Here is a 27,815-nt window from a genome sequence, read left to right on the forward strand (position 1 = left end):
TAGTTAATTAGCAGAATGGTCATTCCTTTCTTCTCCAGATTGTTGGTCCTGGATGTATCCTGGCTATAGCCTCGCATGACTGTAAAAAGCATGAAGGTTTCTGCTAACGAATCGTGCTGTACAATTATAACACCGTGTCTGTGCCTGCCGCCTGGTCGTGCCAGCTCAAAGGCGTGATTATGTGAAATGCCTGGCAGCTTTGACTGCGCACTCGCGACCATCGACCATGACGTATCCATAGGTATATCACCGCAAATGTCTCGAGCTCTACCTCACCCTTCGTCGTCCATGCACTTTAGCTCTTGTAACAGGAGTCCTGTTTGCGGCATAACTTTCCATTTTCCCAGCAACTAATCGTTCGTGCCTGCCAAGGGACTTCCCTGCGTGATTACCGCCCCCTTCCTTCCATCCATCCTCCCTCTACTTGATCCTTCTCCTTACCGCCGCACCCCTCTCACTCCTCTCGGCTGACCCGGCCTTCAGCCCACCACAACGCCGCGCTCGTTCCCAGGAACAAGGCCGGCCAGAACACGCCCGCGCGCCGCATCGCCCTGCGGACCTGCGGGGGCTGCGTCTTGAGCACCCGGGCCTCGACCTGCGAATGCCACAGCATCTCGGCGAGGAACCCGCCCGCGCAGATCAGGGGCAGGTTGTGCTTGTTTGTGGTGCCGTGCAGGCGCGCCGCGATGGAGTCTAGTGTCTGTTGGACCTTATTGTTGTTGTTGGCGGTGGTGCTGCTGCTGCTACGGTCAGGTTGGGAGGGTTGGGTTGGGGACGCCGCCATATTTTCTGTATAGATGTGCAGCGTAGGATATTGGTCTCGATCCTTTTAGAGGGTGTGATATGACGTCAGTGCTTGAAAGTTAAGAATTGTTGACACAGAGCCACCACCCCGTGGACGTAGGACAAAGCTGCCCCGTGATCCGCAGTGTGCAAGACGAGCAGGCGGCTGCGCCAAAAGTGAAGCTGAGGCAAAGTGTCTGTTGTTATGTCTACTTGGAGTGCTCGGTGGTTCTCACGTCCTGGATTCCGGAAGAGCCAACCGCGTAATGTACGACCGGTCGTCGTGAGGTGCTTGTTCTGATGGCTCACCGGTTCACGGCTGATGTTTGTGGACGTTCAAGCACTGAATTGAATATGTGCAGGCTGATCGAGGCGTTGTCCAAGTAGTAATTTCCCCGCGTGCGCGCAGCGCATAGTCTTGCTCCAAATTTCCAGCCACCTTGATTGCATCATTACCGAAAAATCTCAAGCCCCTGATGGGAGGTCATCAAATGGCTACACTTACGAACAAGACACACGTCACCGAACGCGGGTCAAGCACAACTTTATAGCGTCGACTTCCCGGACATCGCGGCTCTGTAGCCATGTCTCATGATCTGCCTATTATGAGAAGAAGAAAACAAAAAAGTACCAGTACAGTCCTAATAGACAGTCCTAAACGCCATGCCAACATCCCGACTACGAAGATCAAGCCCTGATCTTCTTTTTATAAAGTCGTCATCATGTAGCCAGCAACCACAATGTGGTCGTATTTTCCAATCCCTCTCGGCCGGGCCCCAGCGCTAGTCCGCACAGCATGGTCCCTGCCTTTTTGCGCTCGTATCGCATGGCGGTACGCGGCGCCGTCTCCGGTGCATTTTTTTTCGGTCTCAGAGGCCCAGCTTCTGCTTCTTGATCCTCGGGTAAATACCAGCGATGACGAGGAGGGCAATCACAATCGCCGCCCACAGCTTGAGACCGAGAACGTTGACGTTGTAGTCAGTCTTGGTGGCCGATGTGACGGCAGCCATGTACAGGAGCAGCAGGCCGTAGCCGCTCATCCGGTGGTACTTCCAGATCGCCTTGGCCTTGGCCTCACCGCCGTAGAGCTGAGGCGCGCCGTACATGGTGAAGCCGACGACGTACTGGAGGATCTGCCAGATTGAGGCGACGATGCCGATGTAGGCGTGCGGGGACTTGAAGTGGGCGCCATTGCTGCGGATCTTGTTGTACTCGATGCTGCCGACGCCGACGATGAATGACGCGAGCGCGAGGAAGTTCAGCCCTGCGTGCAGCTTCTGGCCGACCTTCTTCTGCTCGGCCGTCACGGTCGGCTGGACGATGAGGATACTCTGGATGAGAACGAGCAGCCCAAAGGATTGGGCCAGCGGGTGGACCGAGAAGAGGATGTACGGTGGGTGCAGGAAGACTGCTGCCCACACGGACGCAACGAGCAAAAGACCTCCAGCCTCGGCGACGACACCAGTACCTGAAGAGTACATTAGTTTTGCCATGGTTTTGCAGGCGGGCTGAAGGGAGGCTGCGTTGCACTGCTGGAGATGACGCGAAGGACAAAGTGGGTGTTGTCTCGTGAAGGGAGGAGATGCCGCAGGAATATGCCCTGACACCAGAATGATGCTTTGTTGCGGATGCAGAGCCCCAGCCTTTTGTGGACGGGAAAGGAGACGGGGAGCCGAGGAAAAAGAACAGAGTGGTCTCACCGAGGACAAGATTTTTGGCGATGGAGGCAGCAGGCTTCTGGGAGGCATCGCCGGGCCGACCGAGCAGGGGCTCGCTCTCCTCGTTACCGTGCTCGGCCGGAGGTTGTTGGGGAATTCCAGTCGCGGATGCCATGGTGGCCACTGATTCGTAAGCAGAGCCTGGCGTGGCTGTTGTCAATCAGATATCGAGGATGCAAGGCTGCACCACAGACAGAAAGATGTAGGAGTGAGACGTGTCCACAGGCTGGAGCAGCTCAGAGAGATTGCAGAAGAAGAGCTTCGAGACCGCCGTGCGGATTGACGAGGTGATGCATTATTGTCGCCTGGGTGCTGCTTGCTCCTCGTCAGTTCACCACAAACGCTGTCGATGATGCAAGCCCCGAGAGCCCCTGCAGGCAGGCTCTCTGATAGGCGGCACGAGCTGCCCCGACAGCCCCATGCCGGAGCTTGCAGCGAGCCTATCGCCGAGCAGCAGTTGCTCAGCGGGGTCTTTCCACGCCGTGCCGCGCGCGCCTCCGTCGCCCACATTCCCCGCATTCAGACAACCAGTGCCTCCCGCCTGGCTCTTGTTCGTCGAATCACTATTGGACAGGCCTAAGCACCCGTCCGTTCTGTCAGCCATCCCCGAGTCGATGACGACGCCTTACAGCGAGGGTTACACACTGCGAATCTGGGGACAACAGCATAGGGCCCGGGTGCCGTCATCTGCTAGTCTCTCATGCCCTGGACATTATTGCGACTGTCTAGCAGGAAAAACGAGCTGCGCTTGAGGGAATTGGTGGACAGGCTGTACAGCCATTCCAATCGATGGGGGAATAGCCTGCCTCCACCGTTCGCATTATTTTCAAGCTTTGCTACGATGTACGCGGGTTGAGCGGCTCCTTGTGTGACCCGGACGGCAGCCCGCCGCCGACCTTGGAACATGGCCGAATATAAAAGTCCAGGGAGGACTACTTCTCACAAGCTCTCCCACCTTATCAGCGGTCTCTGGCAAGGGTCCTGAACATGCATGATCACGTAGCGGCTTTGACTAAAGCAGCTCCACCATTGCGGCCCGGAGCTCGCCGATGGTCGTCGTTGCACAACGCCAAGTTATCGCCCACGGCCGGCCAAGCCCCACCATCAGGCCCTCCCAAGGCCGATCCCGCAGGCACAGAGCCGGTGGCCGTTCGAGTCGTGTGCGCCGTGAGCCTTTGGGACCGCAGGAGAGACCGTGATTATTCCCTCTCTGTGACTTGAACAGTACCGACACCTCTAGACCACGATACTTTGAGCACAGCAACAACCCTTCCTCTCACAGTAGTGCATTGAAGCTACCAAGAAGACAGTATGGACCAGATCGAGTATCGGCTGGAGGACGTCAAGGCGACGCGGATAGCGTCCGATGACATTGACAAGACCTTCCGGTCGAGCACCATCGGTGAGTGTGCTGGGCTTCACAGCCAATTCTACCGTCCTTGACTAAATCAATATCGAACAGATCTCATCTCGGGCACGCTCGGTGGTAAGATCCTGGGCTTCTCCGATGAGTGGTTCGCTGAGGCCGCGAACTTGGTGACTCCTACGCCACCTATCCGGCAGCCAGGCAAGATGGTTTACACTGGTGCCTGGTACGACGGCTGGGAGACAAGGAGGCACAATTCCGAGCCATTCGACTGGGTTGTGATCCGTCTCGGTGTTGCCTCTGGCACCGTCGAGGGAGTTGAGGTCGACACTGCCTTCTTCAGCGGCAATCATGCGCCGGCCATCTCCGTCGAAGGCTACTTTGGCTCTGATGATGACGAGGTCTTGTCATGGAAGGGTGGTAAGGGAAAGTGGGAGACGATCTTGGGCATCCAGGAGTGCGGCCCATCGCAGCGTTTCGGATGGAAGCTCAACGAGCCGACCAAGAAGCAGTACACTCACGTCCGGCTCAACATGTATCCCGATGGAGGCATTGCCAGATTCCGCCTGTTTGGACACGCCGTGCCCGTGTTCCCACAGGACGTCAACGCAGTCTTCGATCTGGCGGCGGCTCAGAATGGTGCGGTTGCGGTGTCTTGCAGCGACCAGCATTTCGGTACCAAGGACAACCTGATTCTTCCCGGGCGTGGCAAGGACATGGGCGATGGATGGGAGACGGCGAGATCGCGAGGCAAGGGACATGTCGACTGGGCCATAATTCGTCTGGGAGCCCCAGCGTTCATCCAGAGCTTCATTGTTGATACAGCATTCTTCCGCGGAAACTTCCCGCAGAAGTCGAAGATTGATGCTATCGAGTGGAAGGGTGAGGGCGAACCTCCGGCGGATGCTGAAGGCTGGGTGGAGGTGCTCGAGCCAAGCAAGTGTGGTCCGGATGCGGAGCACCCTTTCCCGAGCTCGGTGACCGACAAGGGGTTCACGCACGTCAAATTGACCATCATCCCAGACGGCGGTGTCAAGCGCCTTCGGGTGCTTGCGAAAAGAGCTGTATAGTTTCTCTTGATCTTGGTAGCCAACGAAGACACACCGTGTGACTGAGACGCATCATCAATGTCCCATGCTCACGTCTTGTGCATGATGTTTTCTGGGCAAGGACTCTCGAAGGGGAAGATGTTCTCACATTCGACCTGACAACGTATCTCGAAGACTGACCGGTTTTGTGCTTCGTCATACTGACACAGACGGGAACGATGATTGCAAGGAGAAGGAGGTTTATTGTGTCTTCTACACAGTGCCGCCGTACAGTGCCGTGTTGTGCACTGTACTACTCCCCAGCATTGCTTGGCTTGGCATGGGTGAACCACCCCCCCTCCGTCATTACGTTTCCACAACGGAGATAGGTCGCACGACCACCCAACCAGTTTTAAAGCACCAGCTACGGCAGACCAGGGGCCTCGACTTCGTTCTTGAAGCATGGTGCCTCGACTGAATCCCACGGACGGCTTGTGAACGTCGCCTCACTCCCCTCCCGCACCATGGACTACAGCGACATTGATAGCGGGGGCTTCGGCGGGGACGATGGTTCCCCAAAGGAGCAGAAGCCAAGGGCCCTGCCGGACGACCTGCCCAAGTCGCTGGATGATCGCAGGAGGATGCCAACAGATCTCGTCCAGGAGACGGAGCTGTACGATGGCTGGCAAGGTACGTAGGGCTCAGATGCGCCCACAGCTCTTGACCTAGAGCTCGAGCTCCGACAGCTCGTAGCTTCGGCTGCGGCCCCTGACCGTATGTCTGGGAATGTCTTACTGACTTGGCTCTTTAGGACAATCGCAATTCCTCACAAGTCCGATTGCTGCGAAACCATTACAGTTCGACAATCTCACTCTCGACGACCCAGACTACGACGAAGATTTGACCTCCCGACGTATGCCAGACAGCGACCAACGGCTGATGGAAATGCTGGCAGCTCAAGCACAGCACCAAGGCACCGCCGAGATGTTCGAGGATGCCGAGGCCGTCGCCAACGATGAGAAGATGCCCGAGGAAGAAAAGAAGAAGATGCTGCAGAAGGCTTTCATCATGGCTGCGAGCAATGGCGATCTGGACCAGGTCAAGAAGATTCTGGGAACCAAGGCCAAGGCGTTTGTCGACATCAACGGGCCAGATGAAGATGGAACGCCGCCCCTGGTGTATGCCAGCTGCTTCGGCCACGAAAATGTCGTACAGGCCTTGGTGGATGCAGGCGTCGACGTGGACAAGCAGGATAGGAACCACTGGAGTGCGCTGATGTGGGCCATGACGAACCGGCACAAAGGCATAGCAAAAGTCCTGCTAGACAACGGAGCATCACCAGACGCCAAGACTTCCTCCGGCCGGACAGCGTTTGACTTTGTAGCACCGGACAGCGAGATGTCATTCTACCTACATGACAATGGCTATGCGATCGGCAGCGCGGGTGTCACTGACGACTTCTATAACCCTGGATTTTCTCAAGATAGGTTTGAGGAGGAAATGGCCGAGAACGAGATCCGACGTCGCATGATGATGGAAAGTGCGCGGGATCTCGAGGTCGATCTCGGCAATGTCGGCATCGACGACCAACCAGAGGTACGTCCCTCCTTCCTTCTGTTATGCCGCAATCTGTGCTTCAACTGACCTTGTACAGCCTGTCGATGAATTTGACGAAGAGGAGCAACAAGAATTCGACTGGACGCGGTGTCTTCATGACCAAATGTTTGTCTTTCAGGAAAGCGAGCTCCCACGGATATTGGACGTCATCATCACCAATATGCAACCACAAAGGTCGCCTTCTCAAAAGCCCGTTCCAGCAAACATGATATTCCTGAGCGCTCGATATGCACATTATCACTCCAGCCGCGAGCTACTCAACAAGCTATTAACCTCGGCCCTGGACAGAATGGCCGACGTAATAGAACTGCACCAGTGGGACATGACGATCCTGGCGTTCTGGATGTCGAACGCTACCTTGCTGCTTCACTACCTGAAGAAGGACACCGGGCTGCTTGAAGTCACTACATCGTTCCAAGCACAGCTGGCGGAGCTTATCAACGAAATCTTCATCCTGGTCGTCCGCGATGCGGAACGGCGACTCGATAAAGTGCTCGACGCGGCAATGCTTGAGCACGAGACAATCCCGGGGCTGGATGATGTCACTTTCCAGCATGAATGGAAACTCTTCAAGAGGAAAAAGGAGGTCGCTGAGGAGCCGCTCGAGAAGCGCTTTCGGCCCCCGTCACCCAAGCGACGTGCGAAACCTGCTCCACGAAACGTCACCTCGCTATTATCATCAACGCTATTCGTGCTCGACTTGTATGATATCCATTCCTACATCACGTCGCAGATAATATCGCAACTCTTGTACTGGCTCGGAGCGGAGCTGTTCAACCGCATCATAAACAATCGGAAGTACCTGGCAAGGACGAAAGCCATGCAAATCAGGATGAACGTCTCCGTGCTGGAAGAGTGGGCCAGGACGAACAATCGAAAGCCGGAGCACTTTGAAAGGGGAGAAATGAACGCGACAGGGGAGACGACCATAGACGCAGCACGTAAGCATCTAGCCCCAGTAATCCAGCTGCTGCAGTGGCTGCAGGTCTTTTCCTCTCTCGATCCAGACGACATGGGAGCACTTGTGGCCACCCTGCAGCAGCTCAAGCGTGTCAGTCCTCAACAGCTTATCTTTGCGGCAAAAAACTATCGGCCGGAAGTGGGGGAGAAGGGACTGCCGAAGAGTGCTTTGAAATATCTCAAGGGTCTGGAGCAGGAGGTCGCCACAAGAAGGGATCGGAGGAGGGAGGCTTCTCCTATGCCTGATAGCACCCCCGCGACGCCGATCAAGAAAAGCCAGAGCAGTAGTGGAGGCCAGGACGCGGCCGGGGGAGCAGAAACGAGCGGTGCACAAGGCACACCAGGTGGCGGCGCAGCTAATGCGCAGGAAGACGACGAGGACCTGCCGGTCGGGATCAACCACGACCCTGCAGTCATGCTGCCGTTCTCGCTGCCTTCGGTCACGGACATGCTCGTCTCATATGGTGCCGGCTTTGGCGGCGTCAACAGGGAGAGGGAGCGTAAGTACATCCCCACCATCCCGCCGGAGTTTTTGGACAAGCTCGAGCTGGGCGGTGGCAACAACAACCACAAGCCAATGTTCCAAGAAAAGGACTGGGAGAATGAGGAGGTGTGAGACGGCCCGGCGCCACTCGCGCCTGGACTCGGCAGACTGAAAAGGGAGGGCGCCAAGGCGGGGCCATTGCATAGAGGCCGCCATGACCCTCCTGATGACTTTTTGCCGGTTCGTTCCTATTTCTGCGCGTTCGAAGAACCAGTTCGGCACTTTTGTTTTAATGACCATGTCGAGTCTGGGTTGCCATCCGCCATGGCAGGGCATTGGAGTGACACGCAGATTGAGACGACTCGAGGGGGCAAATCGGATGAGGGAAAGACGCATGTTTGCATCATGGCGGGATTCAGTTTATAGCAACATAGCGGTGTGGGACGGATCGCCACAATCTGGGCGCCGTTGCTAGATAGAGCTGAGCAGATATCCGAGCGTTCAAGTAACACTGCATTCCAACCTCAAGCAGACCAGCGACAAGCCCGTGGCAGGCAAGATCAGATTATAACTATTCTAGTGCTCGCGCGACATGGCATGTGTATCGTGCGAAGACTGTAGGATGCCTCATTCTCTCGGAAAGGTGAGAAAGAATAGCGAAACGCACTGTTGGCAAGGATCGGTAAGGGATGGCTGAGGAGTCTCCAAAATCGAAAGCCACGAGATGTCCTGCAGCTTCACGTATCAGGCAGAAACAACAAAAAAAGAAAGCATGTATCTGCATGCAGCTGAGCAACCCTTTTGAACTCGCCATGCACGCCCGGTTTCGTCATCAGCACCCTTTCGGGACATGGGAAGACGGAATATGGCCGAGCATGGGGCAGTCGCAAGGCGAACGACAATAGCTACGACAGCAAGTGTTCGTTGACATCGCCTTGTCCTTTTCCACGTCTGCCTGATGCGGGCCGTGCCGGAGGGAGGAGCAAGACGGGTTGAGCATGGCTCTTTTCCTGTCTCTGAGAAGTCCTATGCTCGGAAGAGGAGCACAGAGAACTCCGCTCGTGTCGCCAGTGTCCGCTCGCCATGCTCTCCCATATCACTACTGCCTAGCGTATCTACGGCAGAATCGCAAAAGCGATTTTGCCAGCCGGGCGGCCCGGGCGGCGGCCTGCTGCTTGCGCAGTTGCACCACATTGCAATATGTGCGTCGTGGCATGCCATGCCCTGCTGGGGACGGATACCAGAGCAAGAAAGGATGTTCTCGTCGTTGGAAGCAAAGCTGTCAAGCGATCACATATTCAAATGTATCAGAATGGGCTCGTTCTGTCCACCAAATGGGAACACGACAGGAGCACATGTTTGTAAACCACGTGCTAGATGCAGCCGCTCTGCGTCCTTTTGTTCCGTCGAAACGTCGCAAATCCACAGGTCGTGAGCGATCGTGTTTCTAGACATGTCCGGTACATTGTCTGTCCTATCGAGAACGTGAGAAAATGTGAGTGAGCATGCCCGACCAACCCGCAATCACAGACCTGACAAATTATTGCCTTATTCCGCCAATAGAATAAGGACAGTGTCACCTTTCAGGTCAAATCTGACAAGAACGGAACGTGTTCCATTTTCTGCAATGAGGCAAATACATGACAGTTGAGTGGCGCCCGCACCGAGCATGTGAGATAACCCTCGCTTGTGGGGGTGCAGATCTGCAGACTGACTGTCCTTGACGAAGGCAACTGGGTCACGATCAGCTAGCCATGTGCAGGAAATCGACCGAGACGGTTGAGGTGTTTGGAGACCGAAGAGCATGCCAAGCGATGGTCGTGGCCGCATGAGAAGCGACCTCCTCCGTGCTGCAGTTGAGTTCCCGTTCTGTTGATGCGGGCACGGCACGCCCGGCCGCATCCTGCAACCTGGTCGAGTCTCCACGAGGCGAAGAGCCTGCTGGATCTGATTTTTGGCGTCAAACAGTCAATATCGCAGGCTGGCCGCATATTGGGCCCCCCTCCACCGGAAGCTTTGAGCTCGGCCACTCTTCAAGGGTGTCGTGTTGCTCGACCTCCCAAGTCTCATGTCTGCTCAGGATTCTACAGGCGTACTCTGGACGCATGCCTCTTTAGCGAAAGAGTTGGATGCATGATCGCCTTCTGCAAGAAAAGACTGCCCCTTCACGCCCTAGAGCTGTCTTCCGGTAGCCTTCGATCGCGCCTCACGCGTGGGTGCTTCTGACCTAGGATTGTGTACAGTACGGCGAGCAAGATGAGACTGACTTTTGCTAGGGTTGGTGTATGGAGCACCAAACAAAAGTCAGCTACACGTGAACGATGTGCGTGTATCACGAGACTCAAGCCATTGCAGAGGCCATTGCCATACTTACACCCGTATCCCCCTCCTGCCACACACTTACACACCCACGGAGCTCGCGCATACGCAAGGTTGAGTCATCCTCCACCTCCCTTGTTGTCGGGGATGGGCTCATGCGCGTACATCCTCCTTTTTGTGTACGTGTTGGCATGGGGTGAGCAGGCACAAGCGCCGAAGCCGCGGAGATATAGATAGTCTGTGTAATTGTCAAGGACAAGCCCGAAAACCACCGAAGTGGGCTTCTTGCCTCCATCCCAATCCGGGCCGCAGGAATTCGCATGCTCGAGACACTCGAACCTCACTCATACTCGATATCAGAATCGTCTCCGCAGGGTTGGTGTGGAATGACGAGGAGTCATGCAACCGCCTCGACAATCCTTTTTCGGTGAAATGCTCGCATCTGATAGGCCATTGTGGCCCACTCGGCCACTTCTTCTTTATATCGACTGTGAGGCGTGGTCATGGATGCACAACATATTCGACGTCTACGTGAAAGACTGGTCGTGTCCAATCCGCTTCTTCGCTGGTGCTGCGACCTACGGCTCCGAGGATGTAAACTGCAGTAAAGGACTGTCGCCAGGTCTTCTATCACACATGCTGCCACTGATGCAGCCACTTGCCTGCCACCAGCGACATTCGGTCGTGCTCGATTCGGACTCAGCCTCTCTGTCGGTGCATGAAAAGTCCTGGATGGCTGGTTCCTGCGGAGCGAGGTCTGACTCGGCTCTGTGGGCTCGTGGTGTGTAGCGCGCGCTACCCGGTGCGGATATCACGGCCGCAAGGACATCTGCAGCTGGGATCTGTGTCCCAAGGAGTGCTTTGGCCTGTAGTAGGCGCCATGATGTCGCCGTTTTTTCTCGAAAGGAATCGAAGGCACGGAGCCGCCTGGACTGCAGTATGGCAAGCGTAACGCCGGGCCGGGGAAGTTGAACTCCGTGAAAGGGTCAGTATGTATCACCACCGCTCGCATGGACAGCCGGCCGGGCAGGACTGCCCCCTGTTGCTGGGGCAAGGGTACTGACTGGGAGTGGGTCAGCGCGAGTGATTAGTTGGCAGGCTCATGAGGACCAAGTCCGGGTCGCGCAACTGCAGGCGGACAGAGGAGGCAGCAACGGCGCTCGGGGTCAAGAGGCGAGAATGGACGGCGAGACTTGGTTGAAAGAAGGAGGAGGATGAAAATGACGTGGCAGTGCATTCTGCAGGAGAACCCACCAAACAACCTTGGAAGGCAGGCGAGGCAGGCCTGGGTCGGCCGGGCACTCCTATCATGTCTGGCTGTCTTGCCAACTCACTGTGCATCACGCACGCCGACTCGCGCTGGTGGCCAATTGAAGGCGGCTGCATCCCCGGCGCACAGCTTCTTTTCCCAGGCGACCCTGCCGATTCTTGCCAATTGACCAATCGTCACTCGCGACGCCGTCTTTCCCCAGCTCCTTCCACGCCCCTTCCCTTCTTCTCTGCCTCGGGTCTAGGTACCTCTGGCTGTTTGTCCCCGCCACCGGGGTGCGATGAACATCTCCAGGGTCTTGTATAACATCCCAGGGCACTGGTATCGCCCAAGTCACTCGCAAGAGCTGCTTGAGCGAGCCCCCGACGCGACCCCAGCCCCTGGTCTGCCCAGCACTAGTATCAAGCGGTTACCAGTCGGCGACTCTCGTCCCTTGTCGAGCTTGCCCGGGACCGCCTCCCGTGATCGGCCCCAGCTGCGGAGGCCCAGGCCAGCCGCCGGCTTGACACTGTCCCGCGCAGACAAGACAAGCCAACCCCGCCAGCTCTTCGCGAAGGCGCATGCAACAAAACAATGGCAGGGCAGAGCTAGAGCTCGGGTTAGAGTTCTCGCCAGGCTAGCGCGCGGCCGCTGTCATATGTCTGACTGATCCCACGGTAGCCGGCACAGACACACGTGAGCTCAGCGTCTACCGCCGGCTCTGGTGGTGACAACAGGGGCACATCATACCCGGACCGAACTAGCGTGGGTCTGTTGTTGCCGTTGCCGCCCGGTGCTGCTGCCGCTGCTTCTGCTGCTGTTGCAGCGCCTCCTGCTATCATCGAGGTAGAGGCAGAGGCGCCCTATGCTGCTGACGGGTCGCCAGCCAGCCAGTCGCCCAGGCCGCCGGCGGCAAGCAGGCTGGTAGGCATGATGGAACTGGTGGAGATGGCGAGCACCCAGCAGTCCAAGTCTGGCTACGTACCATGGCCATGGCCCATGTCTGTCTGGAGGCGCCTGCAGCTGCAGGTTGCAACGGCTCTGCCTCTCAGGTCGAACCCAGTGCCGCCCACATTGCTGCCTTTCTGGGAAAGCGCTACCTCATTGAACAATGACATTCATGAATAATGTACAATCCCCGAGGACATGGGCCGGCCAGCCCACACGGCTGCAGGCCCCTCTTGACCTCATCTCTGCTGCATTAGCCCGGGGGCAACTTTTGGGGCAATGGGTCGTTCCTCGCTCACGATCAGCGAGCGGTTCCATTTCCACCCTGGGTACCGTGCAGATACAACGCGCCGCCCTGGCCGGCTGGCCGGCCTCCCTGTTGTTGCTGTGTGTTTTTTTCTTCTCTTGTTTATCGCTGCTCGCTGGATGCGGAAGCAGGAGGGCCATCCCGCCTCCGCCAGCAGCCGCCGCCCTCGGTCGTCTCTCATCCACTTGGCCGGGAATATCTGCCTGTGCCGGGGTTTGGCTTGCTCATCAGAACCGGCACCAGAGGTTGTCGCGGACCAATCGCCGGCCGCAGGCTAGAGGCGCCGGGCTAGACTTTTGACAAACCAGCGACCTAGGATTCCTGCGGTGCCGCATCATCGGCCTGCCGTAGATTGCACTTTATTTTATTTTATTTTCGGCGCGCGGCGGGGCGTAAATCTTTGTGTGCCCATGGCAAAGTGGCCGCGAGGACTGGCCGCAGGCCCCGTTGGCCACCATGCCCGTGCAGCAGCAGCCCAGGCAGGGCCGGCTGCCAGCCCTTTTGCGAACGGGATGGCACGCCTCTGGCCATGCAGCGGCGGGCTCTCGTGCCATTGCGAAGCAGATCATCCATGCTGCTCCTGGTGGAGATGCAGAGGCGTGCCGCTCCCACTGGAGCCAGCACAGCAGGATGGGCAACACGCCGGCCGAGCCCCTCCCACCAGTGCCAGTGCCTGCCCCTCTGGCTGGCCGCACCGCTGGGAGCCTCACCTCGCGCCAGCCGTTGCGCCGGCACCTCTTGCCATTGATGCTCGCGCGTTTCCTGTCGTCGTCTCGTCTCGTGTCGAGGAGATGGCTATATCCCTGCTCCGCACTAGCATCTCATAAAGACACATGGCTCGCCTTTGATGGTTTCGCTTTTCTGCACGGCGGCCCTAGAGTCTCTCTGCATCCGTCCTTCCTCCACCTCCCCATCACCGCCTCGCTAGCCTTCCCACCACCTCTTCTGCCTTTTTCTTGCCTGCCCTCGTCCGTCGAGCTCGTCCTCACGCCTCGCCCTGCTGTCATCCTGCCCCTTCCACGTCACCTCCGCCGTTGGGCTCGACTGCATACCCGGATAACTCACGATCTCGCCTGCCGGACCCCTTGTCCCTTGGCCTCATCGTTTGCCACTTGCAACCTTCGTCTGGGCTTCGGTCTGCTGTGTTGACCTGCTTCCCGGCACGGTCTGCATCTCTCATCGCCCGAGCTGCAGTATAGCACAGCCGCCCTGTTCGAACTAATACCACTTGTGCACATCGGAAAGTCTGCCCAAGATGTCCCACGGCTTCTGTAAGTGCAACAACCCATGTACCGTCAGCATGCACACAAGGTCTTTGCTCCAGCAATGTGCAACCAAGACAGCCTCGACGAAAAAGGAAGCAATAATTATTCCTCCCGAACAAACGTGGCTGACTCTTTGACTTCTGCAACACAGATATCCAGTACCTCGAGAGTAAGTCTTGATCACTTTTCCACTCAACTCCGGCCACCATCTTTGGTCTCAAGCACGGGCCGGATGCACGGATCTGGCGAGGGGGGCTGCCACGTTGTGTGTGCACCACCACCTTCCGCCGCCGCCAGCTCTGCGAACCACCCCTGCATGATGAGCGTGGTGTGCAGATGGCGGGTGCGATCCCCGACCCACGGCCGGTGTGCCTGGGCTAGCCACGAAACGAGGCCCGGATCTGGAACCATGCCACACGTTCGCATGCGAGCAGTATCCTTCCGGGGAGGTTCTTGCCTGCTGGCTGGGCTCGGGTGGCGGCCTGGATGCGCCGCACCCTCCTTCCGGTCACCTCTTGCGTGCTGAAGAAGTGGAATAATGCCTGCTGTTGCAGGTATTTCCGCATTGAGCTTGTCAGGCGCTAACGACGGGAAACCACAGGTCTTTGCAAGCGCCGGGGTTGGGTTGACCCCACGTACGAATGTTACCAGGAGCCCCGGGGTTACGCGTGCCTCGTCCTCGTCAATGGACGCGAGTACCAGACCGACAACCTCTACGAGTCGGGCAGCCTCGCTCAGGAGAACGCTGCTATGCGAGCTTTCATGGTCTGCCGTAACTTCTCGGTCAACGGCGGCATGCTTGCCCGAAACGGAATTGTTCAGGGCATGCCGGCCACCGAGTCTGGCGGCAAGCGTAGAAAGTCGTCTCGCCATGTTACATCGTCGAGCCACAGCCACGGCCACCGCGAGTCCCGTCACCACCGGTCCGGCCATCACTCGAGCAGCAGCTCCACTGCCTCGTTTGAATAGATGGCAGATGTGCCCTTTGGAGACGTGATTGGTCAGGCCGATTCTTCTCACCGGCTATTGAGCTTACACCCTGCTGCGGCACCCCATCTCGCACAGCGCAGGTCAACACAACATATTTGGACAACGGCGGCACAGTGATTTTTCTAAACTACACACACGACGAAGCTTCACAGCTTACTTACCAGGAGCTCACATCCTGACTCCTCGGGCGCAAACTTCAATGCATAGCGATTTGGACAACCAAGCAAACATTATAAATAAATACAACAAACCGGTGGTTGATAGGGCGGAAGCGGGAGGAGGTCCACGACCGGACGAGAAGGAGGGGAAAGAGTTTTCGAGGAGACGGGCAATGCCAAAGGGCATGATGCCCAAAAATGCATAAACGGACACGACATCTTACGACCCCCTTACGATATGAATTAACGACTCTTATGATCAAAAGAAATTTTCAGTACTTCACGACACGTCCTTTCGTTCTACATGTGGGCAAACATTCTGGTTTTTCTTTCTTTCACTCCTCCCTGTGATCGACAATGTCGTCACAAGGCTCGGGTGTCTTGGCACAGCCTCGGTTCTTGATACGACGCTGGGCCGGGAGCGCTGCGACCCCATCGGCCCTCTTGTTTGCATTACGCTGCCGGGGTCATCCCGAATGGATGGAGGTTTTGGGGGCAGCTGAGCCTCATCACAGTCCTAGAATGGCAACAGCACCACCTGTTCTCCACCAAAATAGTGTGGGTTGCACGACCTGTCAACCACGACATCCCAGCTCTGCATACTTAGTGGCTGCTTCACAGGGCGCCACTACCGGCAGGAGGACCCATGACCTGCTGTTGCTTTCCGTTGGCTGACATCAGTGCATCAATTTCCCGGTGGCACCCACTGCAGGATGGGGCACCTTGCTTGCCGACAAGAAAGTTGATGACGCAGCGCTTCATGTTTAAGACGGTGTACCTTGTGGCGTGGCCCGGCTGGACTAGTCACGCAAAGACATGGTCATTGTCAGACCCGTCCAAGGAGAAAGTGGGCATGTCCTTCTCGGGTTCAGTCGCTTTGATATCCATGGGGAAACCTCTTGATGCCTACGCAACAGTCAAGTCTCGAAGGTACAGCAGCTGATTTGTTGGCGGCAAGAGAGTTTCTTCACGACTTTCTTCCTTCCTTGAGAATGCAGAACTTTCCTACGAATTTGACCAATCGGCTCTCTGCCCTTCCACCTGTGCTGGTTCTCGTGTGTGATAATCATTTTGAAGCTCTGGCACGGAGCTCCCGCTTACGTATGTCCCTCGCCGTTACCGCCTTGTTTTAGGATGTTTGGGGGCGCGTCTTCCAAGGCAACCAATCAGCCAGCGTTCTTCGACCCGGGCCAGAGAGAAGAGAGCCCGCATGCTTCGAGAAGTCCTATCCGCGGCGACAAAAGTGGTACCTTGCGGCCCAATGAGGACGAGACTCACAGGGTCGGGTGGCAGCATGTAGGCGCAGGTGTGACTTGCATCACGAACCCTACCTGCCTGTGTGTGCCAAGTCCAGCCGGCCAGTCACATTGGCAGCCGCTTTCTCCCAGTGCCGTGTCGGGTTGCCAGCCAGCCAACCAAGCCAAAAGCCCGAGCCCAAGATCCCGGACACGGCACAGACAGCACACGAGCAATTAAGCTAGCTAGCAATGTAACGAAACACCTGCCGGCCGCCGAGTCATGGTGCGTAGGGTGCAGATGGCCGCATCCCTCCCTCGGTCCATGCCAACTCGAAGCGTTTTGGGGGGCCAATGCGGGAAAAAGCGAGGAAATGTTATCGGGACGCCGTTTCGTGGGGCTGCATCACTGAATTCTAGTCAAGCCGCGAATGGACCGCGGGAGCGAGAACTTAATCAGTCACCCAGCCAGCGAAACCGGCGCAACCATGACGCTGCAAATCTCCTCTACCAGAAGCTTGCAAATCCGGTCACCGTATACGTAACTTACACGAGATTAAAAAGCCCAACTTGATCCAGAGGTCCGACCAGCGCTTGAGGTGGGACTGATTGATTGGTGCGCCGCTGATGGAACTTGAGAGGCTCGCCGATGTCAAAGTTCAGGCGCTTTTTGGTTCTCTTCCATGATTTTCATCTTGGCCGGTGTCTGCTCAGAGGTCAAGAGTCGCTCATCAGGCTCTGCTTGCGAAACGACGGGTGCCGAGCGCGGCCAATAGGCTACTCCGCGACCACGGTCCCTCGCTCAGCCTCTGGGCTGTTGACGATATCCCTGGTCGGGTTGCGAGCTGTGTCTGGGCCAATGGGATTCCACAGCCAGCTTCTGGAAGGGCAGTCCGGCCAGGGTTCAGGGATCTGGTTGAAGATCGCTAGCAGGGGTTTTGTCATGGTGGTGGGCCGCCGGGGTGCCAGACCAATGAGACTCTTGCAACGGCCGTAAGTGTGCTGCTGGCCGGGGGGGGGGGGGGGCCGCGAGGCGGGGTTTGAAGTTGTTGTTGTTGCTGCGATGCTTGGACTTCCGTCAAGTCCCGGCGAGTGTGGACGACGACGAAGGAGCAAGACGACCGGCGGGCAAGTGCTTGCGCGCTCCATTGTCTCATGGCTTCTGGCTCACGACGCAGCGCCCACAAAGCCTCACCACGTCAGAAGTGCAGTAGCACGGAGGGGGGCCGACGACGTCGGAGCTGTCACGAGGTCTGAGACAGCGGCTACACTGTTTTGGGCGAGGTGGGCGACCCCCACGAGCAAATAGGATCCGAGACATGGCCTCTTGGGCGGCTTTACCACAGAGTTACGATGCTCTAACCACGCGGCACAGCCAATCAGCTGCGCGAGCAACGCCTCCGTCACCAATGGCCAAAAGTCTGAGGCATCCGTCACATCACGAACCAGCAAGCTCCTTGTTAGTGCCGACGATGTGGTGCCCGCAACATGATTCCCGCTTGCTTGTTAAGTCGTCACCCGTCATCGCCGAATCTGCCCGCCTCGTCGGCCCAACCAACAGAGCGCAACAACCCCTCCTCCTCCTCCTCGGGTCGCCTTCTCTGGCTCCGCTGCGACCGGCTGATCTGCATCAGTACCAAAGACCTCGCACCCGTCCCGCCACAGTGGACTCATCCCTAGCGTTGCCAACGTGTTTCTGCGTCTCGAGCTTGCTGCAGCCAGCCAACCACGGCCCAGAGCGGGACAAGCTCTCGGCCAATTGAGAAAAAGAGAAGCAAGGGGCAGAGAGGGGGGGGGATGTTGAATCAGACTCGTGGTGCAGCACCATGCGTCATGCAGGCCACCTCATGCATGTCTCTTCTGCACGTGGTGCAGAGGGACGAGGGACAAGACACACACACCATCAACCATCACCAAAACCACAACCACAACCACCATAGCCCCACCATGCATAAGTGCACGCTATTCCCTGCAGGCAAGGTGTGCCACCTCAACGCCCGCACGACAAATGCCCGAGAGAAAAACGACAACACAAGTGGCGCTATTTCAGGCCCGTTGACCGCGCGTTTTCATGTGCCATGGACTTTTAGGCGTCCAGCTCCTTCTCCTCATCCCCGATCTCGATGTCGGACCCTCTTCTCAGTATTTCAGAGCACATGAAGGTATTCACCACGTCTACTACAGAAAGGTACCAAGACATTCGCTAAAGATGCACTCACCTCAACCCGGCAGAAGTGACACGACTGCCCTACCATCCATCAAGTTGACCTCATCTCATCTGAGAATCGGCACTATATCAAGCTCCCTATGACTTACCAACGCGGACACACTCTCTCTCTTGACCGCCACGCCACGCTGCGGGCCTGCAGCAAGCATCGTGACAGTGCAACATCCCAACGCGGACCCCAGCGCGCCATCCATGCAGTACCACCAACCCCGCCCCCCATCCCCTCGTCGTCTTTCGGACCCTCTCGATTGAATTTTTAAAAAACAAAAAAGGCTTTCAGATTAATTGACCAATCGCGATGCATTCTAATCCTTGCTGGGCAGAATCGCAAGCGCGACGAAAGGGGAGAGGGGAACCAGAGAGCAAGCCAGCACAGGCCTGCTACTCAGAGAGAGCCTGTGTGATGAACCGCGGCCGCCCTGCCCTTGGGGAGGAAGCTTGACCCGAGGGGCTGGGTCCGCGCACCACACCCGACCTTTCCCCTTCCACCTGTTGAAGCCATCGGCAAGAGACGGGGGCGGCCCAAGGGGAAGTGGCTAGTGCAGGGCGGACTCACAATGGTCTCGCAACAGAAAATTACATAAATGCAGATGCAAGATGGGGAGTTGGCATATGGCGCTTCCCCTACAGGTGTGTGCATTGTGGGCAGTCAGCTTTTCTCTACATAGATCGGCCGCCGTGCTTTGGAACGGCACTTCTCTCGCAGAGGCCCGCCACAGCCACCACGCCACGCGAGAGGGGGGCTTGCTGCTGCCGGCCAGCGTGGAGAGAGAGCCGGCGGAGGGATTGTGGCCCACCCGATTGTGGTGTTGAGCCCGCGGCACATGCTGGCTGCATTGGTCCGAGCCTAAAGAGGCAATCTTCTAGAACCCGAGCTCCGGGGTTTGTCCGTCCGGCGCACTTCTTTCGAGAGGCACCACCAATTAGGTACAGATGCTGCTTGATGCCGCGCGGTTGCCCATGAGATAGGCGTCGAGACCGGTTTTTGACAACTGCGGCGCTGCCGCCGCTGCTACCACCAAGCCTCACAAAGTATTTTGACTTACCTCAAGTAAGTAAGAGACTGCAGAGATATAGGCCCTGCGCTGGCTAGCAGACCCAACTTGTGTTGACTTGCTTTCACCATGGCATGCCCCCAACCAGTAACGGAGAGATGTGGTCCACCAGCTTCTTGGGGGGTTCGATTTCAATAATTATTTCAGACAAGGTAAAACAAGGAGAAAAAAAAGAATCAAGAGCTGAGCACTGCGCGCGGAGATTCCCACCTGTCTGTGTCTCTATCTTCTCTGGAGTCCAAAATTAAGGCTGTTCTGGTAATGCAGAAATAGGTGTGGACAAAACTTGCCTAGAATCGGAGTTAAACGGCATAAGCCCGTGTTCGAGATATCTGCTTTATGTTTTGTTCTGGAAAAGCAGAGCACTTCCGAAGTCGTGCTCGTGAATTGTCACAGCTGCTTCGTCATGTTAGCTTTAAGCGAGGATTCTCTGGGTAACGCCGATTGAGCGGCAGGATAGCATGGGGTGTGTCCTTGTATCGGAGCCGTATGGGCGAGGATGGGCGCACACTTACACACACACACACACACAGAGAGAGAGAGAGAGAGAGAGAGAGAGAGAGAGAGAGAGAGGATAGTTGAACGGAAGTTTGAGCGAGGTTTTAGTTCGCTCGTGTTGGGTTTCAGAGCAACAGGACAAAAAGAAAACGTGCTTCGTTCCTTATCAAAGTAGACTTCGCTGTGCCGTCTAATCCAATTTCTTCAAAGAAATCAACGGAAAAAAGAAATTAGACCCCAATAGTGAATTGTCGCTTGGGATTCTTGCCCATGGAACCTGGACTGACTTGTCCACACGCTTGGAAACCGAGAGGCCAAAGCAGTCAGAGAGAGAGCAACAAGCCCCCCAAGAGCGACAGAATCTGGACAGCAGACGGGGAAGAACAAGAAGAAGGCTTACACTGGCATATCCAAACCTGTGTATCAGTGGGTATCGTCAATAAAAGCTGTCTTGGACTCCGGCTCAAGTCCATACACGGCGTTTATCCTCCGCATCTCTGACTTCAGGTCACGTAGCGTGGCGGCTTGCTCGCGGAGCAAGAAAATTGATAAACGAAGAGAGTATGGTGTGTGTTGCATATAGGAGTCAAATTGTTTACGTTCCTTCCACTCAACAATACAATCTAAGTTTTTCTTTTTGTTTCTTTTTTGGACTAGCCAAGGTCACTCCAGGAAGGACACTCTTGGTGTTGTTGGAGACATCGGAAAAGCTCGTGGAGAGAACCTGCTGGCCGGTTGTGCGACCTCTGTGCAGTAGCATTGAGGTCCAAATCAGTCTGATGAGATTGGGAAAGGGGAGCACCACATTCAATTTCCCGTCCGTGAAAGTAGATCTCACCGATTTTCCCTGTTTGCCCCTTGCCATTGTAGAAAAGACTTGGAAGTCAAGACGCGTGGCGAGGCAAGCAAGAGCAGTGTAGCAGGCGGGGGGACCAAAGTCCTTGGTGGTTGGGACTGCTTACCGCGGGACCTTGAAACACCTTTTGTACAATCTCGCACGCGGCCGTCAGCACATCATGAGATAGCAAGTAGCAAGGCACGCTGGTCAGAACTTCCTAGAAGGTAGGGGTAGTCTGTGACGACCGTTCGCACGGTGATGGTCTGAAGGTCGGCGTTTGATGTTCAACGAGTCCTGTGCTCCATTCATGGCCTTTGAGTGACAACACTGAATGAGCATGTCACATGGCGGGAAAACAAGTATCTTCTCATAAGTAGTCCAACCAACTTATACGGAGTTGCTGCAGCTAGATAAGCCATCATCTCCAAGTCGACTTATGGCACTAGACAGTGGCGATGGTCAGACAGCGCGGCAGTGGCATGTTTGGGATTATTCGGCAGGAACGTGCTGCAACGGAGACGAAACGCTGGAATTCGATCCTCTTGACTCAGTGGCTATAGCAGGGACTTTTGTAAGCATTGACATAGCCTGCAGTGACCTCTCACTTCTCCCTGAGCAATAACGAGTACTACCGACCGACCGAGAAAAGGTAGTTATATATGCCGGGTTTCTTGAACAGGAGCTCCGCTATCCGTTTCCCCGTTTTCACTGCCGGCTCACGCTGATTCAGTACGTCGTGCAAGCAGGTGGTACTTGTTGATGACGGCGGATGTCTCTTGGGGAGGTTGTTGCTCATGTCAACGGTGACAGGCCCTATTTGCTGAGAGTAGGCCAGACCCGCGATGAAGGGGACATATCGAACCGCCATCTCTGCAAGGAGGACCCTATTTAGTCGAGCAGTTACCAGGACTGGTCCTAGTATGTGATGCGGCCTGTACCTTTTAGGCAGTGCCGCAGCACCATTGCGGACGCATCATCTCTGCACCCTCTTCTTTCAAGTCTTTCTGGGACATTATATTATCGCTGCAGGGTAGTGCATGTGTCCACAGGCTTAGAACATGTATCTGGTGACTCGGACGAATGGCTACACAAAGCATGGGAGTATGAGTGCCTCTCATGGGTAACGCCGTGCAAGCATCACGGCATCGTCATTGCGAGATTACTGGCGACATGTCCCGGTGAGGCGAGAACGCCTTACTTGTCCTCGGCGGCCAGGCCAGCGCATTGCACATGATGGCGGAGCAAATGCGCCGCAGTCATGACCGAGCCAATCGAACCGCGTCTTCCATGAACTATTGGTAAAGAAGTCGCTGCCGCCAAATGACAAACTCGTACGGGCGTTGCGGCAGAACCCTGGAAGCACACCACTATGAAGCCTCAAAATCGACGTGTAAATATGCAAGTGTGTATGCGCGTGTGTGTGCCTCGCGGTGAGATACTGCCAGCCAGGTTCATGAAGTGTGGCTGAACTTCGTGTTTCCAGGCTGACCGAGGCTGAGCGATGCGGTCTTGCAGCTCACGTGGTTTCGAAGTTGCGCTTATGCACGTCCAACGAACGAGAAAGCTGTGGGTTCGCCTCGTCTGAGATTGGCGCAAGGCCCCCCGTGGCAAGATGACCCTGCTGATTGGCCCAGGGGAGGCCCCTTTCCCGAAGGCATAGCAGGCTCGTGGTAAAGGAGCCAGGAACCAGGGAAGCCGCTCTGCCTTGGGAGCAGTGACTTGGGCCAAGGATTGGGCTCAATGCAGTCAGTCTCGCATGCAGTGTTTCGACCGCAGTCAAGATGACTCAAACGGCCCATGGGTCCATTCTTGAATCCCTTGGTCACCAGCACCGTTGCGCAGGAGGCGGACAACGGCCAGCACGCATTTGTAAAAACGACAGCTCTCGAAGGTTGGATACCTTGAATCCATGGGCCGACCCCCCTGGCTGGCAAAGAGCTGGAGGGCAGGGCCGTGGTTTTTCTAGAAGCCCGGCGGGGCAAGAGCGCCATGGCCGTGGCCAGCAGGCGAGGAGGATCTGTGCACGGCCAAGCACACGCCGCGCGGCCGATCCTGGAGCAGCGGGAGCAGGCCGGGACGGAGGTGGGCGGAGACGGGTTGTCAGGAGGAGCCCGGCACGCTCGCTCTGCAATTTCGGGGCAGCCAGGGTGGAAATTTGACGTCTGGCAACCGTAGGACCACTCGATGGTCACAAGCTCTGCCAGTCAAGGGTGCTGGACAGCCCACGAATGATCGTGCGGTCCTCGGTGTGCTGATCTGTCCACGTCCGGGTTTGGAATGGCAGGACGATGAATGGGCGAGGCAAGGGAGATAATTAGATGGCCTCCTCCTGAAGAGCACTGCACGCGCCTCGGTGGACCAGCAAAAGGTCTCGGACTGGAAGCCGCGGCGGGAAACCTGCGATTGCTGGGTGGCATACCAAGTACGTTACATAGTACCTACCTTAGGTACTAACAGCCCGTGGCTCCCACGGCGGTGGCCGGCTGGCGTGCATGAATGCCACTTGGTCGACATAATACGAGTCTGGCCGATTCGTGAAGCCTGACACGAGCATTGCACCGTGGCCTCTTTGAGCCAGGGCGCTGATTAGTCCCCTGGCGGCCCGCGGGCCCCACCCGGCCGCGGCGCTCTCACAAACAAGATGCCCCTTTCCTGGTGCGCATCGTGGGAGACTGGACGCTGTGCGTGCCTGGCGGGGACGGGACTCCCACCACCACCCACACTGGACAAAGGCACTCGCACTCACCGACCGACCTACCATAGTACCTGCCTGCCTGCGTGCCTGCCTTGCTTGCATGGCACCTGCCTGTCTGCCCTGCTATTGCGCCTTCCCGCCTCAGCCTCCATCCAAGCTTCCAAGCTTCTTCTTTTCTGCCAGGCCGCCCTGCTTCACGCACTTCTCCATTCTCCCTCTCCTCCCTCTCCCACCCACTTTCGTCCTCCGTGACAACATAACCTCCCACCACCCGCGCCTTATATCACCATCTCGTCGTCCCCGACACAGCGCAGGTCTCCGCTGTCTACACTCGCTTGACTCCGCCTGCTTCGCACCAACCAACAACACCCCTTTACGCCAAACCACCCCCCCAAACCCACACATCATGAAGGGTAAGCTTGTTCTCTCAAGGCCACCATTGCGACTCCTACCGGCTCTTCCCCAGCAGCCCCAAAGAAGAACATGTTCACTAACACGCCGCCTCGCATACAGCCCTCATTCTCGTCGGTGGCTTCGGCACCCGCCTCCGGCCCCTCGTACGTTTCTCGACCTGCTGCTCTCGACAGCTTCAGAACGCCGCCAGCTGATCAGTTGTCTCTACAGACCCTTACCATGCCCAAGCCGCTGGTCGAGTTCGCCAACAAGCCCATGATCATGCACCAGATTGAGGCTCTGGCCAAGGTCGGCGTCACGGATGTCGTCCTCGCTGTCAACTACCGCCCCGAGATCATGGAGCGCGTGCTTAAGGAGGTTCGTCAGCCAACTAGCCTGCTGCACAGTTTCCCAATGGTTTGAGTCCTTGTGTGTACTGACCAGTCACAACTCAATAGTACGAGGCGTCGTGTGGTGTCAAGATTCACTTCTCTCTCGAGCCCGAGCCTCTCGGCACGGCCGGTCCCCTGAAGCTGGCTGAGGATATCCTTGCCAAGGATGACTCGCCCTTTTTCGTCCTCAACTCGGACGTCACCTGCGAGTTCCCGTTCCAGGACCTCATTGACTTCCACAACTCCCACGGCGACGAGGGTACGATTGTCGTTACCAAGGTCGAGGAGCCGTCCAAGTACGGTGTCATTGTGCACAAGCCTAACCACGCTTCCCGCATCGATCGTTTCGTCGAGAAGCCCGTCGAGTTCGTTGGCAACCGCATCAACGCCGGTCTCTACATGCTCAACACTTCCGTCCTTAGCCGCATCGAGAAGAACAAGCCCACGTCGATCGAGCAGGAGACTTTCCCCGCCATTGTTCGGGACGGCAAGCTCCACTCTTTCGACCTGGAGGGATTCTGGATGGACGTTGGCCAGCCCAAGGATTTCTTGACTGGCACTTGCCTCTACCTCTCGTCTCTGGCCAAGAAGGGCTCCAAGCTCCTGGCGTCGCCAAGCGAGAACTACGTGTACGGTGGCAACGTCATGGTTGACGAGACGGCCAAGATTGGCAAGAACTGCCGCATTGGTCCCAACGTCGTCATCGGCAAGAACGTCGTCATTGGCGATGGTGTCCGCCTGCAGCGCTGCACTTTGCTGCCGGGCTCCAAGGTCAAGGACCACGCCTGGATCAAGAGCACAATTGTAGGCTGGAACAGCACTGTCGGCAAGTGGGCTCGTCTCGAGAACGTCACCGTTCTTGGCGACGACGTGACGATTGGCGACGAGATTTATGTCAACGGTGGCAGTGTCTTGCCCCACAAGAGCATCAAGGCCAACGTTGACGTTCCTGCTATCATCATGTAGAGAGTCCAAGAGCTGGCACAGCTACACCACGCAGGTCGTCAATCGATCTTTGCCATATATTACGGGATTGCGCTCCAGCTGTGTTGGGGCCGCGCCCAAATTTTACAGCCCTTTGGCATCATAATACGCCAAATCCAGAAATCTCGACCAGACGAATACTCCACTTCACCAATTCAGCAAAACAGTCACACCTAATATAATCAACAAAATTCTTGGGTCACCCACTGGGTATGGCATTCATGGCGGCAGCCTGAGCGCCGCGTCGATCCGCATTGTTCCGTGCGGTTTCAAGGCTCTCGATGGGGGCTGCAGGGCGGGTGACCTGCTCGCATAGAGATCTACGCCCAGGGACAGCATAAGCGATGGCCGGTAGCGTCAAAAGGACATTGACGAACACACGAGGATTATGAGCGGGGAAAAATAAAAAGAAAGTCTGAGCACCAATCTTGAATGGGCATTGTGGCATACAGCAGGAGTCATGGTGATGCATGTCGGAGTTCACATTGGGCTGCTGCGGATTCTCACTACTTTACGTAGATGTTGTACTACAAAATGGCGCTGATTTTCAAGACACTCGTGAATGTGGCGTTCTCTGCGGCGAGCGTGCCCTGGATGTGAACTTTTGTCTGCTTAGGTGTGCTGTGATTCACGAAGTCTGCTCTCCTTGCGTCCATGCGGGGCGGACGAGAGACACGGGACAAGGCTTCACTGAACAAGTGTATTCTAGGCACGGAAGATACTTGTTCAGCCATGTGATGATGCCTAAAGGATCACACGTCTGGCACTCTCTTCTTGCATGCAGCGTGCAGCACTTGCATGACAGATGGCATGCAAGCCATCCGGGTTGCGGCCAATTCCGACTGAGTACAATGTGTGACCTGCGACACAAGTGGCCCCCGCCTTGACCAAAACTTGCGGTTCACGCGTTGATAAGCAGAGGGTTGATATATCTCGATGGATTTGTATTATTGGTATAACGTAATCCACAAGTGGGTGAATCACACAAGTGGATGAATCAGTTATCGGGTACTCGTACGACAATGTATAAGTCAATTCAACCATAACGCCTCAAATCAATTCAAACTATTCGGAATCCTCTTCTTCAGAGGCAGATATAACTTTCTGACACGTACGAGCATTATGCCCGGGCTCGCCGCAGACGCCACATCGTCGCGCGCGCGTTTCGGGCCTCCTCGTACGACCACTATTCTGACTCGTTTCCGCCATTAACTGCTGCGTCGCATCGATTTGAGCCTTCAAATCCTTTGCCTGATCAATCGTGAGGGACCCTCCTTTCTGTAGCTGCTTTCTTTTCGTACGACGACGGCGGCTGAGGCGGTCGTTTGCATCTCGAAGTTCGGCGATATCATGGCGCATAAGGTCCTGCTCGTGTGCCATCATCGCCATCCCTTTATGAAGCTGCTTAAGGCTTACGACTATAGACGACGGTGAGCTATTCTGGTGTCGTACGATGCGATTTTTGAGATACTCCGTCTGCGATTCGGCCTCAATCGGGTTATTCGGCGTCTTTGAGACCCAGGGGGGTGGTAGTCCAGCAGAACCTGGTGGTGTCGGCGTACGAAGCTTTATATCTAGCTGTGAAATTACATAGTCCGGGTCGTACGGTACTAGGCCTGTCGCTCTAAAGCCTGCCTGGATGTTTGATTTGGTCATTGCAGTGTCGTACGCCTTATAAAAGGCTGGGAGGAAGTCCTCCTTTGAAACGTGGGTTACGTGCGCCCGCATTAGACCTTCGATTTCTTTACCGTACGCCCGTTTCAGAGGTCCAAAACACCCAACATCGAGAGGCTGGAGCTTATGCGACGAATGAGCAGGCATACAGAGCGTAACAATATTCTGTTCCTTGCAGTAGAGCTCGAAATCGACGGAATGGTGGCTCTCGTGGCCGTCGAGGATAAGGAGGCGGTGGGTACCCTTCGTACGACTCTTTGTATGGAAATCAAAGTGTTTTACCCATTCTAGGCCTCTCTCGTTCGTCGTCCAACCGTTTTCTGAAAGCGCGATTACCCAGTTGGCCGGTAGAGGGCTATTCGCGGTCCAGGAGTCGAGGTGGACCTTCCCGGCGAAGATAATGTACGGCGGGATTGAATAGCCGTACGACGCGATACCCTGGATTACTGTAACCCATTCCAGATTGCCTTGTTGTACGGCTCTTGGCCTCCCGCGTCGATCGGAGGTCGTAACGACAGTTTCGGCGGAGATTTTACCCATCGCGAAGCCCGTTTCGTCGAAGTTGTAGATATCGTCATCGTGGATCCCGTATTTCGCGATTATGTTTTGTACGAGCTCAAACCACGCGCGAT

The 27,815-nt window shown here is 56.3% G+C and overlaps 9 protein-coding genes across 9 annotated transcripts; 8 read left to right on the forward strand and 1 right to left on the reverse strand.

The window, feature by feature from the left end:
- Nucleotides 1–1,314: 1,314 nt before the first annotated feature.
- On the reverse strand, nucleotides 1,315–2,818 carry B0I36DRAFT_15317 (eukaryotic cytochrome b561-domain-containing protein). The gene is made up of 2 exons (XM_046148552.1): nucleotides 2,484–2,818; nucleotides 1,315–2,251 (listed from the first exon to the last, which is right to left on the reverse strand). The coding sequence occupies exons 1-2, from the start codon at nucleotides 2,614–2,616 to the stop codon at nucleotides 1,653–1,655; spliced, it is 732 nt and encodes a 243-aa protein (XP_046018844.1). The 5' UTR covers nucleotides 2,617–2,818; the 3' UTR covers nucleotides 1,315–1,652.
- A 659-nt stretch (nucleotides 2,819–3,477) lies between these two features.
- On the forward strand, nucleotides 3,478–4,161 carry B0I36DRAFT_311471 (uncharacterized protein). The gene has a single exon (XM_046152376.1). The coding sequence runs from the start codon at nucleotides 3,489–3,491 to the stop codon at nucleotides 3,720–3,722; it is 234 nt and encodes a 77-aa protein (XP_046018845.1). The 5' UTR covers nucleotides 3,478–3,488; the 3' UTR covers nucleotides 3,723–4,161.
- On the forward strand, nucleotides 3,478–8,488 carry B0I36DRAFT_419749 (uncharacterized protein). The gene is given in 17 exon segments (XM_046162137.1): nucleotides 3,478–3,903; nucleotides 3,964–4,682; nucleotides 4,743–4,931; nucleotides 5,357–5,585; nucleotides 5,707–6,491; nucleotides 6,550–6,621; nucleotides 6,631–6,810; nucleotides 6,829–6,912; nucleotides 6,937–7,053; nucleotides 7,066–7,310; nucleotides 7,323–7,367; nucleotides 7,377–7,453; nucleotides 7,466–7,470; nucleotides 7,480–7,536; nucleotides 7,552–7,563; nucleotides 7,579–7,756; nucleotides 7,808–8,488. Coding segments are annotated over 17 exon segments (3,366 nt in total). The 5' UTR covers nucleotides 3,478–3,812; the 3' UTR covers nucleotides 8,089–8,488.
- Nucleotide 8,489: 1 nt separating this feature from the next.
- Nucleotides 8,490–9,708, forward strand: B0I36DRAFT_311475 (uncharacterized protein). The gene is made up of 3 exons (XM_046152377.1): nucleotides 8,490–9,451; nucleotides 9,520–9,627; nucleotides 9,686–9,708. Exon 1 carries the CDS (start codon nucleotides 8,915–8,917, stop codon nucleotides 9,389–9,391), a length of 477 nt encoding a protein of 158 aa, XP_046018847.1. The 5' UTR covers nucleotides 8,490–8,914; the 3' UTR covers nucleotides 9,392–9,451; nucleotides 9,520–9,627; nucleotides 9,686–9,708.
- Nucleotides 9,618–10,534, forward strand: B0I36DRAFT_15397 (uncharacterized protein). The gene is made up of 3 exons (XM_046148570.1): nucleotides 9,618–9,625; nucleotides 9,682–10,168; nucleotides 10,233–10,534. The coding sequence occupies exons 2-3, from the start codon at nucleotides 9,832–9,834 to the stop codon at nucleotides 10,391–10,393; spliced, it is 498 nt and encodes a 165-aa protein (XP_046018848.1). The 5' UTR covers nucleotides 9,618–9,625; nucleotides 9,682–9,831; the 3' UTR covers nucleotides 10,394–10,534.
- Nucleotides 10,535–11,584: 1,050 nt separating this feature from the next.
- On the forward strand, nucleotides 11,585–12,652 carry B0I36DRAFT_344475 (uncharacterized protein; the record flags this gene model as incomplete). The annotated part of the gene is made up of 2 exons (XM_046156261.1): nucleotides 11,585–11,789; nucleotides 12,231–12,652. 2 exons carry the CDS (start codon nucleotides 11,585–11,587, stop codon nucleotides 12,650–12,652), a joined length of 627 nt encoding a protein of 208 aa, XP_046018849.1.
- Nucleotides 12,653–13,698: 1,046 nt separating this feature from the next.
- B0I36DRAFT_15414 (uncharacterized protein) lies at nucleotides 13,699–15,263 on the forward strand. The gene is made up of 3 exons (XM_046148575.1): nucleotides 13,699–14,050; nucleotides 14,196–14,213; nucleotides 14,646–15,263. Exons 1-3 carry the CDS (start codon nucleotides 14,035–14,037, stop codon nucleotides 15,011–15,013), a joined length of 402 nt encoding a protein of 133 aa, XP_046018850.1. The 5' UTR covers nucleotides 13,699–14,034; the 3' UTR covers nucleotides 15,014–15,263.
- Nucleotides 15,264–18,442: 3,179 nt separating this feature from the next.
- Nucleotides 18,443–18,888, forward strand: B0I36DRAFT_15453 (uncharacterized protein). The gene has a single exon (XM_046148579.1). It carries the CDS (start codon nucleotides 18,499–18,501, stop codon nucleotides 18,736–18,738), a length of 240 nt encoding a protein of 79 aa, XP_046018851.1. The 5' UTR covers nucleotides 18,443–18,498; the 3' UTR covers nucleotides 18,739–18,888.
- Nucleotides 18,889–24,146: 5,258 nt separating this feature from the next.
- B0I36DRAFT_358048 (mannose-1-phosphate guanyltransferase) lies at nucleotides 24,147–25,491 on the forward strand (the record flags this gene model as incomplete). Its single annotated transcript, XM_046157896.1, has 4 exons — nucleotides 24,147–24,153; nucleotides 24,254–24,297; nucleotides 24,365–24,511; nucleotides 24,592–25,491. The coding sequence occupies 4 exons, from the start codon at nucleotides 24,147–24,149 to the stop codon at nucleotides 25,489–25,491; spliced, it is 1,098 nt and encodes a 365-aa protein (XP_046018852.1).
- Between the last annotated feature and the right edge of the window lie 2,324 nt (nucleotides 25,492–27,815).

Source organism: Microdochium trichocladiopsis (genome assembly GCF_020744255.1).
Source record: "Microdochium trichocladiopsis strain MPI-CAGE-CH-0230 chromosome Unknown B0I36scaffold_1, whole genome shotgun sequence".
Classification (NCBI taxonomy): domain Eukaryota; kingdom Fungi; phylum Ascomycota; class Sordariomycetes; order Xylariales; family Microdochiaceae; genus Microdochium; species Microdochium trichocladiopsis.